Here is a 22,178-nt window from a genome sequence, read left to right as displayed (position 1 = left end):
ATGATTAAAGTCCAAAACAACATTTTATTTAACTGAAAGAGATCCTGCTGACTCATGCTAACATAAAATGACAGAGCAGAAACATTTTGCTGATAGCTGCTGGGAAGGTTCAGGGGTGGAGATACAGGAGGTTGGTGGCATTTGCCAACACACTTCCTGCTCCATATGCTGCTTCCAGACAAGTAAAGAAAATTGAGTTAAAGACACATTCTAACCTTAAAACTCTGTGTTCTGGACTCGTGTGATGACACAGACATCTGTTTTGTGCATTTCTGAAGCCATGACTGTCCAGCAGCGTCCCAGGATGAGAAACAGCACTCGCTGTTGATAGGGGCCAAAGACAGTCTGCAACAGTTCTGTAGTTCATCTTTCACTGAAAGATACTTCATTCATCCCAGGGGAATTTGCAATGAAAGAAATTTATATTTTACTCTTGTCTTCCTTCAAACCATTTTACCTTCATATCTGGCTGAGTTTTTACAGCATTTTAGAGCCTGTGGGTTGTCACAGATATGCAGATTTTAGCTTGACTCCTTTTGTGAGAAGAGGTGACAACATTTAATGTCAAAGCTCCTCACCAGAGCCTCTTCCTTGATTTTCCTGATTTTATTCAACTTTACTGATTGTATTTGTTGATTGAAGACCCAACTAATTTATTAGATTTGATTATTATTATTATTATTATTATTATTATTATCATTAACACTTATGTATAAATTAAAATTCCTTATGGTGCTGATCCATTGATGCCAAATATCAGATCTACTGTTAGTTTATGTCCAGCTGCTTAAGCAACATCAGTCACTGCTCCTCGAGCACAATAATAAACAGCAGAATCATAATTTTTCAGACTGTTCATCTGCAGATACACCTGCTGTTTGCTGTTGTCTCTGGAGATGGTGAACCGGCCTTGAACTGACTGAGTACTGGCTACCACTGGTATCAGTGGCAACCCATTCCAGTCCTTTTCCAGGAGCCTGCCTGACCCAGTTCATCCAGTAGCTGCTGAATGTGAATCCAGAGCCTGTACAGGTCAGTCTGTGGGATTCTCCAGGTCTTTTAACTGCTGGTTCAGACTGTCTCAGAGTCTGACCATCAACACCTGTCAAACCAAACAAAAGAAAAAGTCACTCGCTGTTTGCTGGTATGTTATTGAAGACAAATTTAAATTTAGTGAAACTCTTCACCTCCACAGATAATAGAAACCAGCAGCAGTCCTGTTAAACTACGTATGGACTGTTCTCTGACATGCTCCCTGCAGTCACATAAATATGAAGAACTGTCATATTTTACATTGACTCCTCCTCACAGGAAAGACACAGCAGGTGTATTTTTTTATTTATTTGTGTCATTCTTACACACATTGTTGCAGGGCACTTTCAGATATATTTATGTAGTTATTATGTTGTTTGAGTCAATTTTCTGCTCTTTATTCATTTTGTGATTTTAGTAATGTATGTTAAATGGTTTTATTGTTAATAAATTATTTTGGGTTTTCTTTCTCTCATGACTCTTTTATGTGTGTTGCAGGTCAGAAATGTACATGATTAAAGTAGATTATTATTGATAAATTATATCACATTTGATAAGGAAAAACATAACGGATCTTGAGTTCATGGTGTCTGCATTAAAATATAAGATAGAGTAAATGTTCTTTGTTCTTCTTTGGCTAAAGCAGTAAGATATGCCACATTGAATGATTATTTAATTCACTTGTCAGGGTTTTAAGTAAATGTGTTGTTACTAAAGCTCTCATTTGGATTTCACAAAGTTATTTATAAGATGGATGTTCCTCTAATATAATTTCTGCCTGGATGTGTGATAACATTAATGGTCTCAGAGCTCCTCCTCTGGTGGCTTCATGTTAAAGTTTTCAGGCTCTGAGAGGTTTTTGTTCAGGTCTGCTGATGGTTTGTGTTACTGTGGCTCTCGCACAGTAATACACAGCCGTGTCTTCAGGCTGCATATTCTGTCCATTCAGAGTCACTGTTTTACTGGAAGTATCTAAGTCAATATTGAACTTGTTCTTTAGTGAATCTTTATAATATGAAGCTCCAGTGTGTTTCATCCCAATCCACTCCAGTCCTTTCCCTGCAGGCTGTCTGATCCAAGCTGTGTAGTAGCCCAAAGAATAAGAAACCTGACAGGTGATGGTCAGACGTTGACCTGGTTGTACAGTCATGGAGGCTGGCTGTACCAGTGTTTCACACTTCACGTCTGTAAAAAGATAAACAATTTATGAAATTACAAACAAAGACTTGCTGACTGGGAGAAATTTAGAGAGACTTACAGGATCCAGCTGCCAACAGCAGCAGCAGAGTGACAGAAAACATGATGTGTGGAAGCTGAACGGATGAGCTTCTGATCCTCTTTAACTTCAACACCAAGTGAACTATTTACATCTGTATGAACAGGAAACCACTGAGTTTACATCCAGTCCTGAGAATGAGAAATCATTTGAATATATTTGAGTGTTTTTAGAACAGGATCTTATCTTGTGGATCAAAATGTAACTCATGGATATCATTTAAGGGTCTGTTAATAATGAAGTATTTCATTATAGTTTCTTGTTTAGAGGGGTAAAAGTAATGTAAACCAGATCTCTGTGAGTTCATGCTTCAAATAAACTTCTGTCTTGATGCATATTTTAGAGAATGATTAAGTGAAAACATGCATGCAAAAAGATATAATTTCTTTCATTTAGTTGAATTTGCTTAAATACAAAAGTGTTTAAACTCGTTGAAACTGACAAAGCAAGAACCTAAATATAGAGCTAAATTTAAATTATAATGAAGCAAAAAATAAAATTGAATAAAAAGAGATGGAAACTTGTTTAAAACTGTGAAACTTCAGTATTTGTTGTTCTCACTTTTCTTTTTAATAGTTTCATTGCAAACTTAAAAGGTAACTCTATTTACAGTTTTTCTCAGTTGCTTTGGTGCATTTCTCACATCAGAATTTACATTCTCATAATTTTAAGTTCAAACTCCACAACGATTAGTCATTTGTACACATCAGAGGAGCATTTTCTCGTTGCAGTGATCAAACTGCAAATGTAACATTTGCTTTCATACAGTTCTCTGATATTTCATGATGTTATAATTTGCTTTGGTCATATTAGTCTAATTGAACTACACTTAGACCAGCAGAATAGTTAATCTACTTAAAACTAATAGTCTTTGTTTCATTGCTTGAGTTCTACATAAAAAAAGTTTAACTAGTTATCAGAATCTGTCAAGCAGATTTTAAAAACTTTGTTATGATAATTTCCTCCTGCTCTCAGCTTTCACTAAATCTTATAAGAGGACTTTTTCTTTGCCTGGAGGTGGAAGGTGTATGTTTTGTTTTCTTAGTGACCGTAGAATTATTTTTTTTATATCGAACACTTACACTTAGTTAATACAGTTGTACTAAGTTAAGGCAATTAAACACTTCATTCCAATCATGATGAACTCTTCAAGTCAGGAAACTGACTTCATGGTGGGACTTTTAGTGATGATAATAAAGAAGAAAGACCTCCCTCTACAGGTTGAATGTAGGAACTCGCACAAATGAAGACGTTTAACTTCATAATTTGAACATGTTTGAGTGCTACAATAACATGAAAATATATAAACTACAGAAACAGAAAGACATCACAAAACTTGCTCAGTCATGGTTTTACCATTTAAGAAATGTTTCTAAATTACAGCCTATTTTATCTTTTAATAACACAGAGACCATTTTACACACCATTATCTCCGTGGTACAACTATTTCAGCAGCATTTTTACATGTTTGAAACAAAAATATTTTCATGTCCTACAGATGTTTCAGAATTCAGACTTTTAACTAAAACCAGTAAGTGGGAGCACCTTACTCACCCTCCCAGTATGTTATAGAATTGATTTTATTCTAATCTACACTTCTAAAGTCTCTTGGACTTTCACTCTCTTATTTACCTGACTTTAGATTAGAAACATGTGCGCTTGTAAGAAGTCTGAGAACCTCTGACAAAGGACTATTAGATGTTCTAGAGACTTGGTTTAAGACCAGACGTGATGAAGCATCAGTCAAAGCTACTAAACAGGTCAGCAGGCAGTGTCCTCTTTTAATTCTACAATTAAAATGTAATTTAATCAAAGAGCTTTTTCTGATTTTATGTGGGACTCATCATCATCTTGATGTGACCTCTGATGCTCCACACAAAGTATCCGACCATCCAGCAGGACAGAAATACTGAAAGATCATGCAATGGGGGGGGGGGGGGGGGGGGGGGGTTGGTACTGTACTGTGTTTATGTTTTAAGAGAAATGCTTGTATATGAGATGATAACATGGAAACAGGAAACATACAAAACATGGTCTTTGTAAATTTAGGTCATATTGATTAATTATATACAATGTTAAAAAATAAAGATTCTTATGTTTTAATAAAGATGATGAAAAGCTGTGCAGTTAATAAACTGATGTAGAAACACATTATCATCTAATAAGTGAATATAATAATGCTCTGTAATTTTGCTACAAGAATTCTAAATCATTTCCGTCTTTACACAAAAGATTTTAAACTTATAGGGCCAATTGTTTGGCTGAATTTATGCTGACAATTGTTTTTAAATTATATAATTTGTGCATTTTATGTAAAAAATTTAAGTTATATACATTTCAAACAAATGAACTAATCATTTAATACATCATCTCAAACAGTTATTTTTGCTGATGGACTTAAAAAAAATATTTTTACAAACTCATCAAATTTTTAAGCTCATCAAAACATCTTCTATGGGCAACTCAATTAGATGTTTTAATGATTTACGGTCATAGAGTATGTCTTCATTATTTATTATGAGGCTTTTCCATTTAAACTAAAACCAAACATCTGAGGGTTCATAACACCTTATCAGGGTGACATCAAGGAAACATCCTAACTAGATGCTCCAGCCACCTCATCTACTGTAGCTCCAGCAGTGGCTGAACTCTGAGCACCTCAGGGATGAACAAGCTTCTCAGTCTGTCTCTAAGGAAGAGCCGAGACATCCTGGAGAGGAAATTTGTTTTGGCTGCTTGTAACCGCCATCTCAGTCTTTTGGTCACTAAGCAAAGCTGATGAGCAAAGGTGAAAATAGCAAGAGATTCACCCAGGGACGGCTTTTGCTATGGGCAAGGTGGGCGACCGCCCAGTGCGCAATCTATTTAGGGGCGCACGAGCGCCCTCAAAAAAAAAAAAAAAAAATGCCAGTTTTCTAGACTAATACCGCTCATTTCCACGTCAAGTTAATGGGCGCTGGGGTGCCCCTACTATCGTGTCAGCATACTGCTGAGTCATGAAGGAGGGGCCTGATCCTCTGGGTTTGACAACGGAAAAGGTGATGATGTCACATCGAGTCAAGGGTGTATCACAGACAAAAGACCAAGAAACCATCAGCTGTCCAGAAAGAGAAAGAAAAGAAGAAGAGGAGAAACGGTCAAAAGATAAAGATATGCAGGTCTCTATGAGTGATGTTAATTGTGCATGTAATGAAACAGTAGCCTATACACTTTTTATCCTCTTGCTAATATGTTGCTACTTAGCCACAGAAGACGACTGTATTTGTTTTTTAGCTTTACTTAAGCAACTATTAACATTTGAGGCATGAAGTCATGCAGTTAATTTCACCAATAGGCTAGTTTGTGTTTGCAACACAACAAGTGCAAGTTCACATGGGCCTGTTAGTCTGGAAAGTTGGTAAACAACAGTACGTCCTGACTGTGGAGTTTTTAATGCTGTATGTGGGTCTATGCTATCTTAAATAACTTATAAAACATTCATGTTAATATACACTGACATGACATTTTGTAAGCTTTATGTGATAGGTTTTTTTTTTCTTTTTTAATAATTTCTAGTGTGTTATGCATAGTTAATAGGATGTTAACAAATGATAATAATTTGTGCATTATTATGGTTTATTTTAATTGGGTAATTAATGCATGTTAAGTGTGATCTAACGTACATATTGTATCTTAATTGTAAATTCAGGGGCACTTCTGAAATATTTTGGAGCAGCTCCCACTGGCCAAAATGAAGAGCCACCTCCCTCTGCAGCCACACAGGCCTTTGAGATGCTCCCAAAGTCTGATGAGGAGGAGCCATCTACCTCTGCAGCCACATCTTTGCAGGACTTGACAGGTGTGTGTGTGTGTGTGTGTGTGTGTGTGTGTGTGTGTGTGTGTGTGTGTGTGTGTGTGTGTGTGTGTGTGTGTGTGCCAGGTGTAAACAGGATAAAAGACCCAGGTTGAAAGATCTGCTACAGTCTGAGCACTGAATTCATATTATGTTAATTATTATTACTATTTTTTATTTATTTTATTTTATTCATTTGTATTTGTGTGATGAAGGATTTAACATGTGGTGTTAACATACTTTATTTCATTCATCTCATTGTTTTATCTATTCTTATTAACTTTTGTATTTAATAATAAGTAAATAATAATAAAATAAAGTAACAAATATAACCCCGTGAGTCGGGGAAAAAGAGAGGCAGAGGGGTGTGCTTAATGATCAATAATAAATGGTGTGATAGTAAGAACATCGTCACACTGAAGCAGTCCTGTTCGCCTAACCTGGAGCTCCTGACGCTTAAGTGTCGTCCCCATTACCTGCCCCGTGAGTTTACTTCGGTTATCATCAGCGCCGTCTATATTCCACCCCAGGCGGACACAAATGCTGCACTATCTGAGCTACATGAGGCTATCATGCTAACAAAGGTGATGCCGGAGTTTACCCAACACATCGACTGCCCCACCAGAGGAGAGAGGACCTTAGACCACTGCTACTCTCCCTTCAAGGAGGGCTACAAAGCCAAGCCCCTTCCCCCCTTTGGGAAGTCAGACCACACCGCTGTTCTTCTCATGCCAAAATATAAACAGAAGCTCAAGCAGGAGCTACCTGTGGTGAGAGAAGTAACGCGGTGGACTGACCAATCAGAGGCCGCTCTACAGGGTGCGTTGGAATCAGCCGACTGGGACATGTTCCGCAGCAGCGCGGGCGGAGACATCGAGGAGTTTACGGAAGCTGTTATGGGATTTATTGGAAAGCTCGTGGAAGATACAACGCCTAAGAGGATCATCCGAGCCTTTCCAAACCAGAAGCCGTGGGTGGACAAATCTATCCGCGACGTTCTGCGCTTCCGCACAGCTGCCTATAACTCCGGCCTCGCCATTGGGAACATGGAGGAATACAAGGCTGCTTCATACAACGTCCGGAGGGCGGTGAAGGAGGCCAAACAACGCTACGGACGTAGACTGGAGCATCAGATGGAACAGTCTGACTCCAGGGGACTCTGGCAGGGACTTCGTGCCATCACAGACTTTAAAGCAACACACACACACCCGGTGAGTGCCGATGCTTCTCTGGCTAACGAACTGAATATCTTCTTTGCACGCTTCGAGTCGGGAGACCGACCACCCATTGCGCTCCCAGCTGGAGAGGAGGAGACATTCACCGTGACGGAAAGTGACGTGAGGAAGGTGTTTAAAAGTGTAAACACCAGGAAAGCGGCTGGACCAGACGGCATCAGCGGACGTGTCCTCAAAGCCTGTGCTGATCAGCTGGCGCCTCTGTTTACACAGATATTCAACCTCTCCCTGAAACTGTGTGTGATCCCCACCTGCTTTAAAATGTCTGTGATAGTCCCGGTCCCTAAGCAACCAAACCCCAGCAGTCCCACTGACTACAGGCCCATAGCCCTCACACCTGTGGTGATGAAATGTTTTGAGAGACTGATAAAGACTTTCATCACCTCCACACTGCCCTCCACCCTGGACCCACTACAGTTTGCTTACAGGCCAAACAGATCCACGGACGACGCCATAGCCCTCCTCCTCCACAAGACCCTCTCCCATGTGGACACTGGTAAGGGGAACTATGTGAGAGTGCTGTTTGTTGATTACAGCTCAGCATTTAATACCATAGTCCCCTCCAGACTAGTGTCAAAGCTGTATGACCTAAGAGTGAATCCTTCACTATGCAGGTGGGTCCACAGCTTCCTGACCGGACGACCACAGGTGGTTAGGCTGGGTCACCACTCCTCATCTCCCCTCACCCTCAACACAGGATCCCCCCAGGGCTGTGTGCTCAGCCCCCTGCTGTACTCACTATACACTCATGACTGTGAGGCCACTTCAGACTCAAATGTCATCATAAAGTTTGCTGACGACACAGCCGTTGTAGGACTGATCTCCCACAATGACGAGACTGTCTACAGGAGGGAGGTCTCCCACCTGGAGGTCTGGTGCCAGGTGAACCATCTCCTGTTAAATGTCAGCAAAACAAAAGAGCTGATAGTGGACTTCAGGAAACAGCCGAGGAGCCTCCATCCACTCCTCATCAGTGGCTCTGAGGTGGAACGTGTGGACACTTTCAGGTATCTGGGAGTGACCATATCACAAGACCTGACTTGGACTCAACACATCACAACAACTGTGAAGAAGGCCAGACAGCGTCTGTTCCTCCTCAGACGACTGAGAGACTTTAAGCTCCCTCTCAGGGTGCTCAAGAACTTTTACACCTGCACCATTGAGAGCATCCTGTGTGGGAGCATCACCACGTGGATGGGGAACTGCACAAAGCAGGACCTCTTGGCCCTAAAAAAGGTGGTCCGAGCAGCCGAGCGGACCACCAGAACAACTCTCCCCAACCTGCAGGACATTTATGTGGAACGTTGCAGGTCAAGGGCTAAGAGGATCCTCAGTCAGCCCAGCCACCCAGCACACTCTCTCTTCTCTCCACTGCCATCAGGCCGGCGCTTCCGCTGCCTGAGGACTAAGACTGAGAGGCTGAAGAAGAGTTTCTTCCCCCTGGCTGTCCGCTTGCTCAACTCTGAGCACTGAACAAAACAAAAGCCACTTCTCACTCCTATTTGCACATGTAAATATGAATGTAAATATACATAAGTATGCTGCTATTCTTTTATCTTATTTAAAAGAAAAAAGATTTATCTTTCTTATTCTATTCTATTTTTATTTTATTCTATTTTATAAATATTTAGCTTATTCTTATTCTTCCTATTCTTAAAGGATACAGCTACAGAATACACATTTCACTGTACATTTGTACTATGTATAACTGTGCATGTGACAAATAAACCTCTTTGACTTGACTTGACTTGACTTGACTTGACTTGACTTGTGTTTGTGGTTGGGTCGGGGGGGGTTGATTAGTTGTGGGGGGCGCTGATGGGTGGTTCGCCCAGGGTGCAAAACTAGCCAGGACCCCCTCTGGATTGACCAGGAGATCAAGACCTTCTCCCTTTAGCTCAGCTACTTTTTCACCATGACAGACCAAAGTACAGCTCACATTAATGCAAATGCCACACCAATCCTTCTGTCTATCTCAACCTTCTTCCCATTTTCACACTTGTGAACAAGAGCTCAAGATACTCAAACTCCTCTTCTGGGGCCAATATGTAATTCCTTACCTGAAGACAGGACTCCACCCTTTTCCAGCTGAGGGTCTCCGAGCTTCACATTCTGCTGTGAACCACTCTGGTGTTTTCCTGTGTAAGAGTGAGACACCTCTCATTGTTCTCATGACACACATTTTAATCAACCTGAACACTTTACTGCTGGAGTCATCTCTGGAGATGATGAATCTGACTTGAATTCATAGAACTGAAAACTTTCTGTGTGTACAACAAGGATCCACTCCTGTCCTTTTTCTTGGGATTCTTCTGGTTCTTTAACGACTGGTTCAGACTCTGTAAGAACCAAAACTACCAGCATCTGTCAACCCAGAATTGAATTATTTAATTCTGTTGGTTGCCCACATGAAAGATTGTCAGAGCAAAATCATTGAAAATCTCCACCTGTCCAGCAGATAGTTAACATCAGCAGTCCTGTTCTACAATCCTGAGAGTCCACTGTTGTCTGTCACCATCACTGCAGTCAGATATGTAGAGGTGGAAGATATTTTAGTTTTGCATTGACTCCTCCTCACAGGACACATGGTAGTAAAAAAAGCCATCAAACACCATGCTGGCTTTAACAACAGATTTGACAGAAGTTGGACAGGTTCTGATATAATTGTTTTCTAACAGGACAAAAGATGCACTCATGATGACAAAATGCCAGTGCTGCAGTTTCATTTTCTTTATTTTTCATACATCCATACAGAAAAAAAAAGAGTTATTTTCAACAACAGAAAAAACACAGATCAAGTTTCCTTAGTGTTTCAGTAACTTCCAGGAGAAGATTTGTTTAACCTGACAGAGTCAGATATTATATCCTCAGTGAAAAGCCCCATGAAGTTCTGTAAATTGTTCGGTGGTAATCTAAAATCTAAAAAATGAGATTGATATAAATTATTGAATATATTTTTTTTTGTAAATATAAGATTGCATAAAACAACCTCTAAGAAGGAGTAGTTTTTGTGTCTCTTCGGATACAGTAACACACTGCTGTGTCTTCAGTCTTCAGACTGTTCATCTGTAAATATATTTTACTGCTGGAGTCATCTCTGGAGATGGTGAATCGACTCTGGACTGACTGAATGTAATGTGTACGTTAGCCATCTGTGCCTATAAAAGCAATCCACTCCAGTCCTTTTCCAGGAGCCTGTGTGACCCAGACCATAGCATAGCTGCTGAATGTGAATCCAGAGGCTCTACAGGTCAGATTGTGGGATTCTCCTATTTTTTTTTTTCACCACTGATTCAGATTCTGTCAATGTCTGACCATCAACGCCTGTCAAAATAAAGAGAACTTTGTTTCATGCATTATGTTAATAAATGAAATGAATAATTGTCTAAACCAGATCATCAACAATCTTCACCTGTCCAACAGATAATTAACAACAGTAGAACTGTTCTGTAATCCATCATGTTAACCTGATTGTCCACTGTCCTCTGTCATCACTGCAGTCAGATATGTAGAGGTGGAAGATATTCAAGTTTTGCATTGACTCCTCCCACAGGACAGATTGTGGAGAAAAACCACTGACTGGTTTTCAGTTCTCACCACTTGAGAATGAATAAATTATTACTGAATATGAGCTGTTCTTCTAAAAGTTCTACTTTTACTTAGATGTTGTTGAATCCATCAATTAATTGTTTGTCCATGTTTTAAGTATTGTGTAATTCATGTAAAATTAAAACTCTGTTTCATCAATTTAAATAAAAATCGCAAATAAAAAAATGACTTGCCTCTAAACTGTTAACATTTATGGATTTATGCATGTAACCGTTTACAAATTTAAAATCAGCTGACATATTTTTACTATGATGTTAATGAAATTTTGTTTTCATTTCGAGGTTTCTTAATAGATTTTTCTTTACATTATGATGAATAGATTTCTGTATATGTAGTTTAATGCAGCATGTTAAAAATTTCTCTCTCCATCAATGAACCAGTCTTGTAACCATTAGTGGTCTCAGAGCTCCTCCTCTGGTGGCTTCATGTTAAAGTTTTCAGGCTCTGAGAGGTTTTTGTTCAGGTCTGCTGATGGTTTTTGTTACTGTGGCTTCTCGCACAGTAATACACAGCCGTGTCTTCAGGCTGCATATTCTGTCCATTCAGAGTCACTGTGTTACTGGAAGAGTCTGTGGAAATGCTGAACTTGTTTTTGAGAGAATCTTTGTAATATGTTGTTTGTCCAGCTCTTGCGTAACCAATCCACTCCAGTGTTTTTCCTGCAGACTGTCTGATCCAAGCTGTCCAGTAGCTGCTCACAGAATAAGACACCTGACAGCTGATGGTCAGACGCTGACCTGGCTGTACAGTCATGGAAGATGGCTGTGTCAGCTGTTCACACTTCACACCTGTTAAATGAAAAAAAAAACAAGTTTTGTTCTATTTAATCAGGTTTTTTGTAAAGAGGAGCTGATAAAAACGATTAATCTGAAGAAACTGACATGCAGCCACTAAGAGCAGGAACAAAGCTGAAGAAAACATGTTTGTTGATGAAACTGACATCCTGTCATCTCCACTCCACACTGGATGCCACGTCTTTATACATGAGAGGAGGACCTGAGTTTGCATAGAAACAACACTGATGATCTAACTGGATACTACATAATGTATATCTTGACAGATGAACTTAGAAAACAGATCTACAATGACATACTGACTTTACATTTTAAGGTGCTAATTGATATGAACGTCTCAGACTGCTTTTTATAATAGAAAATATATTTCATCACCATTGCAGATACTTGCATTTACCATTTGTGTGTCTGCATTTAATTTAGTTACTTACAGCCACGGGAGGTTGAATTTATTCCTGTCAAAGTCAAGTTGTTTGTTCTAGTTGATTTATACAATATTTGTACAAACACATCACTAGAAATGGTTGTTTCATAACTAAGCAAACAAAGATAAATTGAAATCAAATTGTCTTTTCTCCATTTTAATTTAATGAATATAAATATAATTTTCCACAATATGGTGACTGTCTGTGAAACTCTACTGTTAACAGTTGGAAGATCCTCTGCCAGAGTTTTGCTGCTCATACAGTTTGATTATTAGTGGTCAAAGACCATCTATGTACTTAGGTATGAATGGATGTGGCAATTGGATGGATGCAATAACTGTTCTTTAAAAGAGGAAAAAGCGAAACTGTTTCACCACAAGATTTACTGTCATGCACTGTCTGTAGACCAAAACAAAGTGTTTCATAAGCGACACCTCTTCCCCCCACCCCAAATTACCTCATCTGCAAACGTGTATAAAATGCAAACTCACTGAGCAAAACAATATCACCTTTTTGTGGAACATTTCAACATTTATGTTGTTACTTAGAGCTGTTACACCGCAAGAAGCCAGAACTTTTGTCTTGTTCTTGAGGCCACAAGAATAAAATGACGACCTTTTGCTCTAATGGACGTGAATGAAGAAAGCTTGCGGCTTGTTCTGGACCAAAGGAACCATGATCCAACACACCTAACTGAAATTAATGGGTTATTGTGAAGAAGTTGACAAGAAGCTGTTGGATCCAGCTGATTTTATTCTGGTGTGTTAGATCAGGGAAACAATGAAACCCTTTTTTTGACACATGTGGGCTAGGCTGACAAATAAAATAAATTCATGATTCACTGTTGCAGTGCATCATGCACTCCAGATAATGGATCAATGCTTTAGTATTATTTATTAATTATTTATTAACCTGTCTGATCCAGGCCATGTAGTAGCTGCTGAGTGTGAATCCAGAAACTGTACAGCTCAGTTTGTGAGATTCTCCAGTTCTTTTAACCAGACTGGTTCAGACTCTGTCTGACCATCAGCACCTGCAGCAACACCTGCAACATTGCAACAACAATCAAGAGTTGAAATGGATCAGAGTTAAAATCTTAAATTAAAGTTGGATGAGATGTTCACCTGCCCAGTAGAGAACTAAAACCAGCAGTCCTGTCCTGTAGTCCATCATGTTAAACAAAGATCTCTGATGCTCTGCAGATGGTTGAGAAGAGTTTAAAGAAAAATGATTTGCATGAGCTTCCTGTGGACAACTGGGGTGTGTTTGTAAATGCGGTTTTATTTGGTGGAAATATAAGAATCAAAGAAGAATTAAACATGTAATTATATTGTGGATCCACTGAAATCTCCTCACCGACTGCAGCAGCAGCATCAGAGCTACAGAGGACACGATGATGTTGAAGCTGAGATAATTAGAGCTTCTCTGAACACAAGCATGTACTTCAGTTCCTTCCATTCTCACTGGTCCTGAGCTCACTGAAATGGTATACGCACAGCTACAAGTATTAGTTTCACTGGAATCCGAAGCTCGGGTAATCATTAATAAATCATTAGTCCTTGATTTGTTCCTCATTAGTTGCTCAGTAACTAAAGTACTGAAGTACATTAATTACTGAGTAACTAATCCAATTTTGTGGCCTTTATTGTAAAGTTTGACCTATTAAATCATCACAACAAAGTAAAGTGAAAAGGATGTCAGTTGTTTATATCGATGAAAACTTTGCGTAGATCCCCATCTTCAGAACTGTTTTGGTATTTCGAGGCGTGACCGTACTCACCCCTCCATGTTTCTAAACTATTTAAAAATATGTTTCTATAGAAAAATGGTAAGGTAAAATTCTTGTATATAAAGCAGCAGAATGTTATTGACACAAATAGAAAGTTTATTTATTTATTTATTTATTTGAGCAGGACAGTGCATGCCAATGATCAGACAGGCTTATATAGCATGAATGTAAACATACCAGATTATAGCAAAATGCTAATTTCCATCCGCAGTCCCGGGGATTTTGGGGAAATGGGAGAACAATGTAATACAATATATATATATATATATATATATATATATATATATATATATATATATATATATAAAACACTTAATATTTACACATCACTTATAAAAATATACAAAAATATACATATGTTTTACATGTGATTTTTAGCCAAATGCATGTTCAGGAAGATTAAGGAAAAATAATATTTTCCCCTTATTGAGGTGTTAAATGTTGTTGCCAATCTTAGTTTTTAACATTTATTTTTAAGAAAGCCCTAAAGCACCAAATTCCACTATTTATGTCAAAGCACACAATAAATGTTACACGATAATCTTGCAAATTACAAAACAATGTAGAAAATGCTCATTTCAAAAAGCATGATTATCTTTTGGAAAATGTTTCCTAAAATCTTGATTAAGAACTTGATAGTTTTTCTTTTCTTCAAATTAAAAACAAGTTTTTTAAACAAGTCATATTCAAAACTATGAGATAAAACAATGAGGTGTTTAGGGATTAATTGTGATCATTTTAAAATTCAGTTTTAAGTTCAAAATCTTTATTGCCATTTCACAAGTATAAAAATTGAGGGGGAAACTCCTTAATGTGCAACAAACAGTATAAAATATTTACTGAATTAAAGCACAGTTTAAAATCACAATAACAAAGAGGACAAAGAAGTGGACCTTTATTTCTTTAAATATACTTGTGATCACATAAGCATCTCAATCCACACAATAGATGACTGAAACTGAAACTAAAACAGAAAGATATGTTTTACAGTTATTTTCTGAGAGCTTTACACGTGTGTTTGGGTTTTGCTTGTTGTCAGGTTTTTGTTCAGGTCTGGTGGGGGATTGTATCACTGTGTGGACTCTCACACAGTAATAAACAGCTGTGTCTTCAGGCTGCAGATTCTGTCCTGTTATTGTTACTGTTCCTGCAGACGTGTCTCTGCTGTAGCTGAACTTGTTCTTCAGGGCATCATTTTGATAGAAGCTTCCACTACTGCCTCCCCACTGATGAAAAATCCAATCCATTGTTTTTCCTTCTCGCTGTCTGATCCAAGCTGTTGCATAGCTGCTATCAGTCAAAGAATAACCAGAAACCCGACAAGTGATGGACAAAGACTGTCCAGGCTGAACAACCTTTGAATCTGGCTGGATGAGATCAATACTGTACACACCTGTAGAAACACAAAGAAAAGTTATTTTATATTCATCTGAATATTTTGCTGTTTCTGATGTGATCTTTAGTGTGAATCCATTGAAATCTCCTCACAGGATCCAGCTGCCAGCAGCAGCATCAGAGCTACAGGGAACATGATGATGTTGAAGATGAACTGAAGGAAGCTCCTCTGACACACAGACACACACTTCACTTCCTTATGAATAACATTTGTTTGCATATGGTTGAAAAAAACAGCTTCATTTGAATGATACTGTAATCATGAAGCTTCTTGCAACTTAACTAAGAGAAGCACAGGTGACTGTAAAATTGGATCTTTAAGGATCATTTCACACAGAAAGGTATTGATTTTCACACCGAGTGTACAATGAATATAAGATGTTTGGTACCTTTATTTTTTGTGGAGGGTTGGGGAGGTGTAATGTATGAATGGAATAAACACGTTTTTATACATGGCTCTGACTTTTTTTTACTATGTCTTTGTTGAATTCCAGGGCCTTTAAGAGAACACCTAGGACATCAAGGTAATCACATCAATGCAGCAACTCCATCACAGCGGATGTTTAGCTTGAACTTTTACTTACGTCTGTTGAGCTGAATCAACAATGTCAGACAGAAACCTGGTCATGGCTGAATTTAGTAAAATATGTTTTATCCTCAAAATGTGTGAAAATCCATGAAATGTGTGAAATGAAGTGGACACATAGTAATTTAGTGTTAGCTCAGATCATGTTCTGTAGTACTTTTATTACCAAACTCTCTTTTCACTGTGATGTTGGAATTTAGTTTAGCTGTCACATTAATTATAGATTCTGTTTTTCTGTGTTTCTACTAAAGTTTGGTCAGACTGTGTCCTGTGTTTGGAGTGTTTATGTGTGAAACATGGTTGTTAGTTGTTGACAACAAATAATTTTAGTGTTCTTAGACAAAATGTGTTTTAAATACATGTAAAAACAATATGTACACCGTTTAAAACATAACTATTAAACACAGTAGAGTTATATGTACAGCATCATAAACTGATTAAAGGTAGAGTGTGCTTCAGTTTAAAAAAACAAAGTGTCCTTATATGTATTATATGTAGTAATGTTGTATCAGCACTTCTGTGGGTTTTTGTCCAGCTGCTCAGGCGGCTTCAGTCACTGTGGCTCTCGAGCACAATAATAAACAGCAGAATCTTCTGTTTTCAGACCGTTCATCTGAAGTTTCAGCATCTGTCTGCTGTCGTCTCTGGAGATGGTGAACCGGCTCTGAACTGACTGAGAGTAGAACCTCCTGCTACCACTGCCGCTATCATGCCACGCAATCCATTCCAGACCTTTTCCAGGAGCCTGTCTGATCCAGGACATGTAGTAGCTGCTGAGTGTGAATCCAGAGACTGTACAGGTCAGTGTGTGGGACTCTCCAGGTCGTTTAACCACTGGTTCAGATTCTGTTAAAGTTTAGGCTTTAACATCTGTTGAAACAAACAAGAAAATGTAGATTTGCTGTAAATATTTTCTTTTTTAACAAGTCAAAGTTTGTTCTGTATATTTCTCACCTGCCCAGCAGATTGCTAACAGCAGAACTGTCCTCAGATCCATCGTGTTAAAATGTTAGATCACAATTCTCTGTTGCTCTTTGGAGTTTAATAAGTCAAGGTGGGAAACCTTGTTTTGCATTGACTCCTCCTCCAAATGACCTGAATTTATGGGATTTACATTTCTCCTGAAAATGCTGAAGATGTCTCTTACAAGATCTTCCTCTATATGATAATATGAAACAAGATAAAAACATCAGAATGATCTCTTCATGTAATTCATTATTTCTATTTCAGAGAATGCCAAATTTTCACTTCAATATACAGACAGTGGTAAAGTGTGTTTTACTGAAGGATAAAGCTTTGTCACCAGTGTTCAGCTCCCTCTGGTAGAGTAATATGCAAGAATGTTTTCAGACTGAATATTCTGTCTAATTACATTAGAAATTTGAACTTTATAAGTGACATCCTGGAAGGAAACAAGCAAACAAAACATAAATGACTATGTCTGAATTACAAAGAGAGCAGTGTTAGTTAGTGTAGATGTACTAGCCTTTCCCTTAGTCAGTGTTTTGTGTAATCTAATCATACCGTCTGTTTTTCATGTGCTCTTCCTGAGGGGGATGAGATTAAAACAGTCTGTAGGTAAAAGGTTTGTGGTGTTTAAATCAATAAAGATCCATGTAGAACAACTTTTTAACGGTTTACAAATAATGAGAATGAGAGCCTACTGTAAATCAACATCTCCAGTTAGCTGTTACTGATGAATTGACATTAGACATAGTTTTTTCATTATCTTTCATGACCTTAACCTATTTCAATTTATTTTATTACAATCAGATGATGATAAATATGCTGGCAGAAATGATGATTTCCATGATGTAAAACTGTTGTTTTCGTTGTTTCTACATTTTCAGTGGAATATGAGTCAGCTGCTCTTCAAAATATCACTGATCTGAGGCTCCTCCTCTGGTGGCTTCATGCTACAGGTTTTGAGGCTCTGAGAGGTTTTTGTTCAGGTCTGCTGATGCTTTGTGTTACTGTGTTACTGTCTCACACAGTAATACACAGCCATGTCTTCAGCCTGCATATTCTGTCCTTTCAGAGTCACCGTGTTGCTGGAAGAGTCTAAGGTGAAACTGAATTTGTTCCTCAGTGAGTCTTTGTAGTATGTGGTATATCCAACACGTGCACCTCCAATCCACTCCAGTCCTTTCCCTGCTGTCTGTCTGATAAAATGTGTGTGATGGTCACCAACAGAATAGAAGATCTGACAGCTGATGGTCAGAGGCCGACCTGGCTGCACAGTTACAGAGGCTGACTGTGTCATCTTTTGACAAGTCACACCCGCTGAAAGAATAAATTATTAAATCAGTCATTTTAAACTGCACATAACTGTTAGTTAATATAATTGCAGGAAAACTGACACAAACCTCTCTGATGGTCTCATGTTAATGATAACGTCTTTGTAGGTGAGCGAAGAGGAAGTTCACTGAATTTACACTGAAGTCTATGCAAACTGTTTAAGTCTGATTTGTGTAAGTTGGTTGTTTGGTGTTATTTATTCTGCTGTTTAAAATGTCTGGAAATCACCTCTTTTCATTACGCAGATTTATGAAAATAAAACTTGTAATTTATAGAACAGGTCCCTAGTATGTGTGTTATTATAATATGTGTGTCTGTAAATAAAGCATGCTGAGTTGAATTTTTAAAACTTAACAACTTACTGAACTGTGCATGTTCAAGAAATACAGATAAAATGAAAAAGAATGTAAAGATGCCATAAAAAAAACCTCAATGCAAGAAAATTCCATCAAGACTTCACCAGATTCATGTTGTGACATATAATACATCAACAGGAACAGAAGCCACTGAACTGGTGTTTACAATAATGAGAAAACTTGATTTAAGTTTAAAGTTAAAGCCTTTCTGAACCAAAACAATAGATTTGCTTTTATTCATAAAGTGTACAAACATGCTGTTTAACAACTACACAGACATCAGGAATAACTGGGATTTTACACTGAATCATGTCTTTTTTCATTTATAAATTAGTTTGAGAAAATATCAAATTCAGGTTTATTTGTGGGTCATTCTCCTGGAATAGAAACACTTTAACAGTAAATTATCACAATATGACGTTTTGCAAATACGTGAACACTAAAGAGAAAAGCAGCAGGATAACAATGATTATTAAAATCTTTGCCAGATACTAGAAATGTGAAAGTAAATAAGTCGATCAATAAACTAATGTGGATCATATAATGGATTTTATTTTAACTGTATTGTAACTGGACTGCAGTGAATTGGAGTAAATTTGGTCTAAAACTTTGAAAGTAGCCTGAGTTACTTTGTTGTGAATTTGTGCTGAACAAATAAAGTTGAATTGAAATTAATAGAACCAATTCATCTTTATAGTGTTAAAGCACATAGAGATGTATAAAATGTTCTATGTAAATGAATTTGCCTTGATGAGAAATAGGAAAGCAAATATTCAAATGTATTTTATCCCAGTAAAACCTTTATTACTTTTATTTTCTGGAGTTATGTAGGATTTTGTAAAGCTGCTTAACCAACGTCAGTCACTGTGGGCGTCGAGCACAACGATAAACAGCAGAATCTTCAGTTTTCAGACTCCAGATCCATAAATGATAAACGGGCCCAGAACTGACTGAGAGTATGTGGTTGTAATTTGTATAATTGCAACCTTTTCCAGCCCTTTTCCAGGATCCTGTCTGACCCATGCCATGTAGTCATTAAAGTCATATCCAGAGCCAGTACAGGTCAGTTTCTGATATTCTCCTGGAATTTTAATCACTGGTTCAGATTCTGTCAGAGTCTGACCATCAACACCTGTTAAGAAGAAAAATTGACTTAAGAAATCTCAGTTCAAGATAAATGAGAGAAAATGTTTTAATAAACTATTAAATAAGTAAGGTCTGTAAATATTTAACCTGCACAGCAGAAAGTGAAAAGCAACAGTCCTGTCCTGTAGTCCATGTTGTTAAAATGTGTGTTTGCTGTTTTCAGCCAGACATATAGATGTGAAGGACGTCTTTGTTTTGTTCAGTTACGGCGAACGTCCACAAATCAAAAGTTAGAACTAAGTTGGAAAGATACAACAACATCTGTCAATCAAATGCAGTTAATATAGTCATCAGCGTTATTCTGTGTAACAAAAATATGTGTCGTTCTGTCTTGGTTTCATTCTACAGCTTCTTTATAGCAACGTAGGGTTTTCCTTGTGACCATCTTCAGTAGCTTTGCCATCTTTAACATCGCCAGCAGAACACAAAGCCTGGGAAGTAGAAGGAAGTTGTAAATGAACAAGTAGAATATTAATACAACTTCCATAGCTGTGTAATCTAACTACAAAAAGGTAATTGTAGGTTTCAGTCAGTAAATATTTATCTTAATGCAGTCTACATAAACAAGCTGCACAGATCAGATCAAAATGACTTTCATGACTGCATGCAATTAACATTACAATAACCGGAGCGCCGTATTACAACGTTCGGACCATAATCTTAAATGAGGGGTTATAGGTCTAATGGGAATGACTCTTAAGCAGTAAAACAGCTTATTTTTCACCTAAAATAGTTTCAGAAGTAGATTATAGTAGACAATTAGAGTTCAGTAAAGGTTCAGTCTTCTCATGCTGAATTAATATTGGGTCAGAGCACACTGAGATGTCACCATTTGTGCGGTGATCAACTTTGCTGAGTGGAAAAGAAACCCCGCCCCAAAACAGATGATTGACAGCTTGGATGCGAGTAAAAAATAGATAAAAGCAAAGGAAATAAAAAGGTAATAGAATGAGAAAATAAGAAAAGAAAAAGGAAATATATAAGGAAAATAACAATTAAAAGAATAGGGAAAAATAAATTTATTAAAATTAAAAGAATTAAATTATGTAAAAATAAATAAATAAATAAAAAAGTTTTATGTATTTGTGAATGTTTCCTCATTTATTTTCTTATTTTTCCCAGATTTATCCATGTTTCCAGCACTCCTTTCATACAGTACTGTGATGTTTGGATTTTGTACAGCTGCTTAACCAACGTCAGTCACTGTGCTCGTCGAGCACAATAATAAACAGCAGAATCTTCAGTCTTCAGACTTTTCATCTGCAGATACACCTGCTGTCTGCTGTTGTCTCTGGAGATGATAAACCGGCCTTTGATTGACTCGGCATAGTGTGTGCTTGTTACATCTATAGTTGCGATCCACTCCAGCCCTTTTCCAGGAGCCTGTCTGATCCAGCTCATCCTGTAGCCGCTGATTGATAATCCAGAGGCAGTACAGGTCAGTTTGTGGGATTCTCCAGGACTTTTAATGACTGGTTCAGATTCTGTCAGAGTCTGACCATCAACAACTGTTAAGAGGAAACAACCATTTAAAATGTGTATACATTAAATAGTCATGTCTATTCAAGATATATGGCAGAAAATGTTTTAATAAACAAATAAATAAGTAAGGTCTGTGAATATTTAACCTGCACAGCAGAAAGTGAAAAGCAACAGTCCTGTCCTGTAGTCCATGTTGTTAAACTGTGTGTCGGCTGTTTTCAGTCAAACTTATAGACGTGGAGGACGTCTTTGTTTTGCATTGACTCCACCTCACAGTTTGAACAAGGAAATTATTTACAAGTCCTCAGAGGAGAGTTCAATATGGTCTATGTTCTTCATGCATTTTAAATGAAGCAGTGATCAGCATCTGAATCTAAAAATAGATTACATTCTTTCAGAATAATTTAGTTTGTTGTGACATGAAGGGACTCACCTGACCTTAATTAAATGAAGCAATGTTGTTAAATTTCACATACAAGAACATTTTGAACATATCAGTCAAATAAAAATAATTATTTAATTGTGTCTTGTGTGTTTCTGGATGTTTGTCTTTAGTATCTTTGTCTTTTACTCACTGCCTCCTCACACAGGTGTTTGGAAAATATTCATGGTGAAAAAAAGACTCTAATGTAAAATTACAAACACAAAGTCATTTAAATAATAGCCAAGTGAAAAAGTGGTCTTATTTTTACATGAGAGTAAGCATATAAACCCAAAAGTTTTACTTTTCTTGATTAATGTTTTGCTTGTTAAAATATTTGAGATGGTGTTTTTTTATATTTTAATTATTGTTATACTGATAAAAACATTTGGATAAAGGATAAATGTTTTCATATTTGCAACAAAAAAAGAAGGAAGAGGAATCATTAATGGTCTTAGAGCTCCTCCTCTGGTGGATTTAAGGTACAAGTCTTCAGACTGAG

General features: G+C 37.6%; 1 protein-coding gene and 1 pseudogene across 6 annotated transcripts in view; both read right to left on the bottom strand.

The window, feature by feature from the left end:
• Nucleotides 1-22,178, bottom strand: part of LOC121655986 (hemicentin-1-like) — a 176,290-nt gene that overhangs the window by 143,678 nt on the left and 10,434 nt on the right. The window contains exons 1-2 of one of the 6 annotated variants that reach the window (XM_042011098.1): nt 2,291-2,413; nt 1,922-2,217 (exon numbers count right to left, since the gene is read on the bottom strand). The exons of 2 other annotated variants lie outside the window; for them this stretch is intronic. In XM_042011098.1, coding sequence (XP_041867032.1) covers nt 1,922-2,217; nt 2,291-2,333 — 339 coding nt within the window. In that variant the 5' untranslated portion in view covers nt 2,334-2,413. Of the gene's footprint in view, nt 1-1,921; nt 2,218-2,290; nt 2,414-22,178 lie in introns of those variants that run through there. 3 more of the 6 variants (XM_042011018.1, XM_042011088.1, XM_042011107.1) reach the window with 3 other exon arrangements.
• On the bottom strand, nt 16,440-17,059 carry LOC121656294 (annotated as a pseudogene).

This window comes from Melanotaenia boesemani, chromosome 2 (genome assembly GCF_017639745.1).
Source record: "Melanotaenia boesemani isolate fMelBoe1 chromosome 2, fMelBoe1.pri, whole genome shotgun sequence".
Taxonomy (NCBI): Eukaryota; Metazoa; Chordata; class Actinopteri; order Atheriniformes; family Melanotaeniidae; genus Melanotaenia; species Melanotaenia boesemani.
The sequence above is the reverse complement of the archived record's forward strand: the minus strand, read 5'-3'. Positions and strand labels throughout refer to the sequence as shown.